Here is a 9,199-nt window from a genome sequence, read left to right on the forward strand (position 1 = left end):
GTAGGCTAAAAGGTAAGATATAAAAATTCATACAGCTAGCGGCCAATTGAATTATTAGCCTTACTCTTAGTATTCGAGCGTCCGACGTCCGATGTGACAAAGACTAAACTTTAGTTGCTCCATCAAACACTCATTGTAACAATGGTTGCATTTTGTTGTCTCGCTGGCCTTCGGTCGATTGACACCATACCAACGACACTTTGCGAGATCACTTGTAACTTTTTGTAAAAAAACACGTCATTAGTGAGAAAAATTATATATATACAGTCATATAAATTTTGTAAAAAAACGCCTTAAAGATGAACAGCCTTAGAGGGAGCAGCAGACACTTTTCATCAGAAGTCTTGCATCCAACTTATCATCAGCAGACACAAAATATAAATCGAAATAATAACCAAGTATATATTCTAGTGTCTGACAGTACCTCAAAACTGAACAAGGCACAGCGAGAAACTCAACGTAATGGGTAACTGGCAAAATCCTCTCTACTTCTAATTAAACACTCATTGCCAGAAGGAACCCACCCTAAACAAACCGAAGCCAAATAAGATGAAGATGGCAAGCAAGCAACTCCCCCCTTACTTCTTCTTGGCATCTCCAGCCTTTGTCTGCAAAAATTGCGCAGCAAAAATAATTGAGTATGTGGTTGGCTACCAGAACAATGGGAATGCAAGTAGCAACATAGAAAGTAGCAATTGTTGACTGGTACTCACCTTCTTCACACCACGGATTTTCTTTGCCCTGTTCTTACGTTCCTTCATCTGCTTTCGTGACTTCTCTACCTTAGTAGCAAGGCCGTTCTGTCAAGGAAAAACAGAATATTAGCACCAACAAACAGGTGTATCAAACACTGGCTAACAGCAACAATAAATGGCACCATCTGAAGGTTCAAGACAGTCAAACACTAGCGAGCTTAAATACAACATGTGCAGTAATTCTGCTACATGAAAATGATCACAGAGAATCTGCCACCATTCTCTGTTTCAACAATAATATGCATGGCTTTTTGCTCCGATGTTAGCATAATAGTAGGTGTCCGATTTTTTCAATGATGAAGGTCAAAAGGATTGCTTATGGCGGTTGGGTAGTCATTTGAGCTTTGATCATTAAAACAAGGAAAATGAACACCGATCAGAGGCTAACCCAGACCATTCAGGTGTAGTTTGGTGTTCAGTTATACAACAGTGGGATGTTCTCTTATACAACAGCAGGATAGGTAAGACATCCTTAGTTCACAAGAATTTTGCTTGGTTCGAGATATAGAAAGATAAATATATGAAAGAAATATCTAGTCAAAGCTTGAATGAAAATATCTATACAATGTGCACTAAAATAACGTAGCAATAACAGCTGTTACAACAAGCTTATCATCCAAAAAAATGTGTCCGAGATACCATCAAATTGGGTGACATACAAAATTACATGACTTTGCATCAATGCCCAGATGAAAACCATTTTAACGAGGCACAATTACATGTTAGGATAAGCACTCAACCAAGTAAGCTACTCCCTCCATTCCAAACTACAAGACATTTTAAGTTTTCTAGATACATAGCTTTTGCTATGCACTTAGATACACACTATGTTTAAATACATAGTAAAAGTAATGTATCTAACAAAGCCAAAACGTCTTATAATTTGGAACGGAGGGGGTAAAAGCTAATACATCAGTATATATCCCTATAGCAGTTTTAGGCTTTTATGATGTTAAATGCATCCACTAAACCAGCAGAGCCTTAAGACAGAAGATTCAGCCATTCTGGGAAAAGCCCAAACTACCATAGCAGGGCAACATCAACCGATACTAGGGAGTAGAGACACTTAGGGTGTTTGGTTTGAGGAATGAGTAAGCCCATCATCTTCTCCCTACTCACTTTTTGGTTTCGTTTGCAGAATGGAATAGGTTGATCCATCGTCACCTTATTTGTCACAAGCTAATTATTAATATAGTACAAACCGAACACCCTAGCCCATTTCCGTAAATAAGATCACAACTAGCCATAACGTAACCTTGGTCTAAGCTCGTACAATTCTGACACTGAAAGAGCAGCTAAAAGTCAGGCAAATCAACCACCCATTCCTACATCAGGACACGTAAACAACGAAATCAAGCGCGGAACTCGATTACATTATGACATAGCAAGGCAATAATAACATACCCTGATGAGGCGGTACTTGGGCTCGAACTTCTTGGCAGCCTCGAGGTTGTCGTAGATGAGTCCGAAGCCGGTGGACTTGCCGCCTCCGAAGTGGGTTCGGAACTTGAAGACGAAGATGCAGTTGGAGTCCTTCACCTCGTAAAGCTTCGACAGCCTCTCTTTCAGCTCCGCCTGCACGAAAGACATACCGTCAAGGTCCCGCCGAACATCACCGAGAAACGAGGAGAGGACGAGATCCCCGACCTTGGAGACGTTGGCGCGGCCGGGGTGGATGACCTCGAGCACGAACTGCTTGCGGGACAGGAGGCGGTTGGTCATGAACTTGCGCGTGCGGAGGGTGACCGCCGCAGTGGCCTTCGAATCCGCCATGATTGCTGCGGCTGTGCGGCGGCGGCAGAGCAGGAGGGCGGGAGGGGGGGCGGCAGAGCAGGAGGGCGGGAGGGGAGGCGGCGGCGCTGGAAGAGAAGTGTTTGCGTAAGACGCTATATGCAGTGAAAACCCTAGGGGGCTATTTTGTTTGGCTCATGTGGGCTGAATCCGCCCAGCCTTCGATCGTTTTATGGTTTTGGGCCGAAAAGTCAATGCCAACTTACTAAAGGCCCATTTAGTAGAAGAAACTGTATAGCTTATATCTATACATATACCTAATAATAAAGAGGCAAAATTTCTCTCCACCTATTTTTTTTGTCCGGCCATCCCTTAACTAACTTTACGAATGTGAAACAATGCCTATAACATTTTCTCTTTATGTAACTAGAAATCATAATCCAATTAGATCTCTTCGATTTTTGGTGAATAAGAATCTTAATCTAAATAGGAAAAATATAATAATGGCCCTGCTCAGCTTACCCCATATTCGGCTTGTTCGACTTCTTTTTTCAGCCGGAACAGTATTTTTCTCTCACAACAATTCAGCCGGAACAGTGTTTTTCAGTCAGTTTCAGCAAAGTTTCAGACCAGCGAACAGGACCAATATGAACAACTAGGAATCTTAATCCAATCTCCAACTCTGAGTAACTGGAATAGGAATCTTAATCCATACATACATATAGATGAGTTGCTACTAAGGATGGCAGCGGGGCGGTTTCGGGTCGGATATCCGCGGGTTTCGGGTCTTGCGGGTTCAGGTTCGGGGCCCCGAAACCAATCGGGTTCGGTTTCGAGTTTAGTTTTCCACCCGTGGATATCCAATGGATATCCAAAATAAATCATTTGGAATTAAAACTCATGTTTTATAATATGCTAATAATAACTTGTTTACGTATATTATTAAATTTATTTTAAGTTGACTCATAAAAATATTTATTATTTGTTGCCTCTTGTTTATACATGTGAATATATGTATATATATCATGCATATGTTTATAGAAAGTCCTTGTTTCTCTTACTATGCTGTCATACAAAGTGGGTTTCGGGTATCCATTCAGGTTTCGGGTATCCGCGGGTTTGGTTTTGGGGACGGATTATCACCCGAATCGGTGTTTGGTGCGGTTTTGGGTTTTGGTTTCGGGTTTCGGATTTGGGTGCACAGAGACTCCACCTGATCCAAATCCGCCCCGTTGCCGTCCCTGGCTGCTACCACGCTAGCACATATATGTGATATACCTATCCATACGTAATATTAAAACAAAACATGTTTAGGTAGTTTCTCATTCTCTATATGAACTAAAGTACTGTGTGATTGTGTCTCAATACACAGTTCTAAAATAAATTAGAGTGTATAACGTGATCACTGGTTAAAATATTTAAGTCTCTTGTGCACATATGAGTAAGTGTAGCGCAAGTCCAGACGGAGTATGAAAGTCCAGCCTCACTGTCCGAGTCCAAGAGAAATTGAAACGCATGATCATTAGATAAATGTCGAAGCCATCAGTTCCATACGAGTTATTTAAGTATACCATTTAGATATTATAAAATGAATTGGAACACAAGACTAATCTAAAGTCTCAAGTTATTCTTCTAACTGCATAAGTTATACGTCCCGTTGCAATGCATCGGTATATTTGCTAGTAGTAATAAAAACGGTAATGCTACGGTATGGGCGTCCGTCCACCGAGACGCTCCTTGATGGGCCATGTCGCCAGCCCAACTATCCCCTTCCATTTGCCTCAGGAGTTTCTAAAAAAAATCCTCTCATCTACTTGTTCCTATCTGATCTAGGGGCAATGCCCACCATCGCCGCAAGCTAAGGGAAGCTAGCAAATCCGAACAAGCACTGCCCCGTCGGGGCCGGCATCTCAGAGCTGGTGCTCCCGAAGCAGCTGCGCCACCTCCTACTACTACTGGGATACATCCGCTGCTCTTTCCTCTGGGTGTTCGGTGTCGTGGGCCTCTGTGACCTACTTGATCTCAGGGCGGCGCGCGGCTACCCTCTCCCGATTGTGCGGCCGCTGCCTCCTGGTCGCGTCACGGAGCCATCGCCGCCAACCCTCCTCCTACAAGCGTCGCGCGGGTTGCTGCTCCGACACGCCGACGAGCCTCCATTCTCCCAAACGGCAAGGAGATGTTGTGTTGAAAGTACATGTTGCAAATGTACGTTTTAAGTGTTTCAGATCAGATGTTTTAGAGGTATGTTGCAAGTGTTTCATACGGATGTTGCAAAAGTAGATCGGAGATATTGCATATGTTGCAATGGTTGTACACATATGTTGCAAGCGTCCGTCCTCAGCGTTTCATCAATGTTTTCAGACGAATGTTGCAAATGTGTTTATCTAGATATTGCATATGTTTCACACATATCTTGCAAGTGTTTTTATCTGGATATTGTGTGTGTTTGCAATAGTTTTCAAGCATTTTCAGGTGTTTTTTATAAGTGTTTCAGAAGCATGTTTCAAGTGTTTCATCTGTTTTCAGACATATGTTGCAAGTGTTACATCTGGATGTTTCAAAAGTAGATGGGGTGTTGCATTGTCATCTGCCTGCTACAACTGTCAGACGGGCGCGAGGGGTCAGACGGGGCGCAGATGTCACGTGGGGCTAGGCGGGGGCGCAGACACCGCGTGGGGTCGGTTGGGGTGCAGTAGCCATGTTGGGTTGGCGCGGGGCGGAGTATAGGCGCGGAAATGGCACCAGCACTACCGTAATATACAGCCTGTTCGTTTGGCTGTGGCTTGTCCTAAACGATCGTAAATTTTCAGCCGGAACAGTATTTTTCTCTCACACAAACCAACCAACAGTACTTCTTCACGAACCGGCAACGATATGAACCAGCCAACCAAACAGGCTGATAAATCATAACAGGCTAGTTATTTCTACTACGTTTAGTTGGGCTGTCAGCTTGTGCAAGAGCTTAGGACAAAATCCTATTCCACTGGACCTCGAATTCGAAAACCCCTAGTATTTCTTGTGGTCTTCCCAGTCCCAAGCACTGGTCCCAAGCATTGTTATGGCCTAGTAGGTAGACGGGCCTCACGTGCCTTATTATGGACAGGAAAAAGTCTTGCCCGCCTAAACTGTCCAAGCTTAAAATCGAGAAATTTTTCTATCTGACATCTAAATTGTCTCATTTTCTTTCCGTTTTAACGCTTCGGTCACTTTAGAGCTTTAACAGTGTTAAGTCTTAGACAAAAAGACCGTTTTATCCCCGTTGTTTATTTCCACTCGATGTTCCTTTTGCTGGGTATTGCCATTGGTTTTTGTATTTTTATATTTTCTGAAATAAAAACACTTAAAATTAAAAATATATAGATTTCATCGAGAGATACAACTTTCATATATAAGTATCTTTATCTAACACAATATAAGAAATGATATGTTTTCTCTAAGAAGACAAGCCTGGATGAATATTAATATGCTGTTGAAAATTTATATTATTTTTTGAGCATCTTAATGATTTCAAATGAAAATCTATATATATATCTATATCTAATAATAAAGAGGCAAAATTTCAACCTCTTTTTTTGTCCACTCATTTTTTTTGTCCATCTCCCTCTAAATACCGGAAAATAAAGAACTTCTTTCCGTCCAGACTTATATATATAACACGTGCTCATATGTGTTACAATATGTCTTGTCTAGCGTGATACGAAGTCCAATTCTAAAACGTATTGGGTCGTATGTGTGATCTAGACTCATCCTTTTCCAAAAAAAACTAGGCAAATTTCCAATATGATTCCTAATCTTACATGGCTCCTTACGACAGATATATATATATATATATATAGAGAGAGAACTACTACTCTGTAGCTAGCTACAAAATAACTTATTCTGTAGCCATTTTGAATTACGATAATTACTATATTAATTTATAAGATTATAGTAACTATATACTAAGTGGTTTACTATAACGTTATGGTAAATATCTCCATATGTTATATTAACCAACTATCATAAATATGTATTGACATTATCGTAAATTAGTATATAAAATTATCGTAAATGGAGGTGGCTACGGAATAACTTATTTTGTAGCTGGCTACTGAATATACTCTCCCTATTATATATATAACAAAAACCAGGAGAGAACCAACGAGACAAAACAAAACAAAAATCAAGCACTTATCCGTCCAGGGTCTACACGATCAGATCGATTCTTTGACTCCAATATAAAATGTCAACAGAAAAACACATCATCAGGAGAAGCATAATCTTCCAGCAAGGAACTGCTAAAACAATAGCAGAAAAAAGGTACATCCACAGTGGTAAGTGAATTCTGAAAAAAGGGACTCTTCAAGTTTCAATACATTGTAATATGCTATACATATAAATAGTTATTAGTCATGCAAAATATGATTCTCATTATAGGAATATATATTTTCTTTTCACAATATCCTATTTTATATTGCCTGCAAGTCAAATCCGACTCTTAGATTTCTTATTAAGTCAGCTACTTCCGTACTTCTTCACTCCCATCGTCCCTTCTTCAGACAAAACATAATGCGGACAAAAAAAGAACATATAAATTTATGAAAAAGGTAACATATAAATAGATATATAACATTTTTGTCCTTATTTCCTATTAATGTCTGGTAGTTTTTTCTTCTCCCGTTGCAACGCATGGATATATTTGCTAGCAAAACTAAAAAGTTATAGATCTCATCAAGAGATAAAAAAATATCTTTACATGATGCCATACAAAAAAGATATATGATTTTTCTAAGACGACAAGCCTGATACGCGATTAAGATGCTACTGAATTTTTTAGGGTTTAGGATTTAGGATTTAGGCTTTAGGGTAACAAAGATCTTACTAACATACCCTTTCGTCCCATAAAACTTGATGTTTTATGCCATGTTCTTCCGCTCTACTTCAGTAGTACTTTTCAGCGAATGAACAATGTTTTTCTCTCACAACAAATCAGCATAAGCCAAATTTCAGCGAAACAAACAGGCTATTGCACAATAAGTTGGGCCATATCAACTTGAGGTTGCAGTCTATCTCTATGTATTTCTTTTAGTGTCTTAATCCTTAATCAACATGGATCGCCTTCGATAAGTCTATACTATAAAGGAGCAAAGGAATTAGAAATATCGTTCGTCCAAAAATTGCTTACCCACCTTATATAAGAACTGTTTGATGAATTGAGTTTTTATTTGATCTAACGCTCCATATCAATCCATCGGTGGGCCAATCTAGGATCTCTGGTACGCCTAGGGGTGAATAGGCCTCTAAAAATTCAACTCAAATCGAAGTCCAATTCACCTGCGGCACTGTCGCTCCAAATAGTGGCACTGCCGCACCTGCAGGAGAGATTAGTTCACAGTTCAAAATATACCCAATGAAATTTAGATCAGGTAAATTTCTAAGCTTCCTACAGGGTATGGAATCACAGATCGACAGCTGAAAGTGGTGGGAACACCACACACAAGTAAATCGGCCTCAAACTCTAGAAATCACCTCAACCACAATATGTCATGCAAGTAATGTAAATCAAGTACAAGTGACACAATGATTTATCCCGTGGTTTGGCTCGCCACCAAGGCTTGCCTACCTCCACGTTGTTGAGGTTAGCCACTAAAGCTTAGAGTTTTCCAGCCCTTCCTCGTTCTCAAGTCAAGAGACTTAACTCTTGAGATGAGAGGTGAATATACTAGCTTTAAGAGATGGTTACAAACCTCCCAGGGCTGCCACACAAGTTGGCAAGCTCCACGAGCGACGCTCTAGCCGGCTAGGAGCCAAGCTCCAAGAGTAACAAACACAACCACCAGCCAAAACATGAACCAAGTGCTCTTTAGAATTTGGGAATCAATGGAGTTGCTCTCTAATCAAGTTTTAGACCCTTTTCTCTCAAGGATAGATGAGGAAATCAATTGATTTGCTTGGGCACTTTAGGTCAACAATGGAGTGAGAGAGAGAGCTCCTGCTCTGCTTTGGGCATGCTGAAGGGAGGAAGAAGAGAGCTGGTTCATTCGTTACCGTTGGGAAGGAAGGGGAAATGTATATATACCTTCTAGCCCCCAACGATCACTTGAATCGCAGATATCCGTTGGAGAGAAAAGGGAAAGGTATATATACCCCCAGCCCTCAACGGACACTACACCCAAGAGGTCAGGCGAGACAAGCCCTATGGCCTTGAGGTCGGGCGAGACAAGGCCACAACCAAAGGGTTGGGTGAGACAAGCCCCATGGTCTTGAGGTCGGGCGAGATGAGGCCACGACCAAAGAGTCAAGCGAGCCGAAGCCCACAACCTTAGGGTCAGGCGAGATGGAGCCCGCAACCAAAGGGTCGGGCGAACCAGAGCTCGCACCCAAGGGGTCGAGCGAGTTGGAGCTCACACCCAAGGGGTTGGCGCGAGTCAGAGCTCGCACCAGGCAAGACAACAAGGGTAATAGTGAAGTGTAGACTGTCTTGGCTGTGAATCTAAGGATGCTTATGGTTGTTTGAGCACTTGGTAGCACATATTAGCTTAAGCATTGTGTCCCTCTTTATAGTACGACTTTTCCTATACTCAAATTCAAGATATAAAAGAATCTTAAACCTCTTTTGAGTTTGAAGCCATCTATATTTGTAATTGGGGGCTCCTCCATTTGATGTAGCATCCTCAAATATAAATTCCCTGCTTGTCATCTCGATAAATCTCATTAGTTCTCTAATTGCATGG

General features: G+C 41.3%; 1 protein-coding gene across 2 annotated transcripts; it reads right to left on the reverse strand.

Moving 5' to 3' along the window:
* Window positions 1–309: 309 nt before the first annotated feature.
* Window positions 310–2,590, reverse strand: LOC136529146 (small ribosomal subunit protein eS24z-like). 2 transcript variants are annotated; one of them, XM_066522213.1, is made up of 4 exons: window positions 2,403–2,584; window positions 2,160–2,330; window positions 714–800; window positions 310–608 (listed from the first exon to the last, which is right to left on the reverse strand). In XM_066522213.1, the coding sequence occupies exons 1-4, from the start codon at window positions 2,526–2,528 to the stop codon at window positions 579–581; spliced, it is 414 nt and encodes a 137-aa protein (XP_066378310.1). In that variant the 5' UTR covers window positions 2,529–2,584; the 3' UTR covers window positions 310–578. The 2 variants fall into 2 exon arrangements, with proteins under 2 accessions (XP_066378310.1, XP_066378309.1); XM_066522212.1 differs by having other exon boundaries at window positions 2,160–2,590.
* Between the last annotated feature and the right edge of the window lie 6,609 nt (window positions 2,591–9,199).

Source organism: Miscanthus floridulus, chromosome 19, assembly GCF_019320115.1.
Source record: "Miscanthus floridulus cultivar M001 chromosome 19, ASM1932011v1, whole genome shotgun sequence".
Taxonomy (NCBI): Eukaryota; Viridiplantae; Streptophyta; class Magnoliopsida; order Poales; family Poaceae; genus Miscanthus; species Miscanthus floridulus.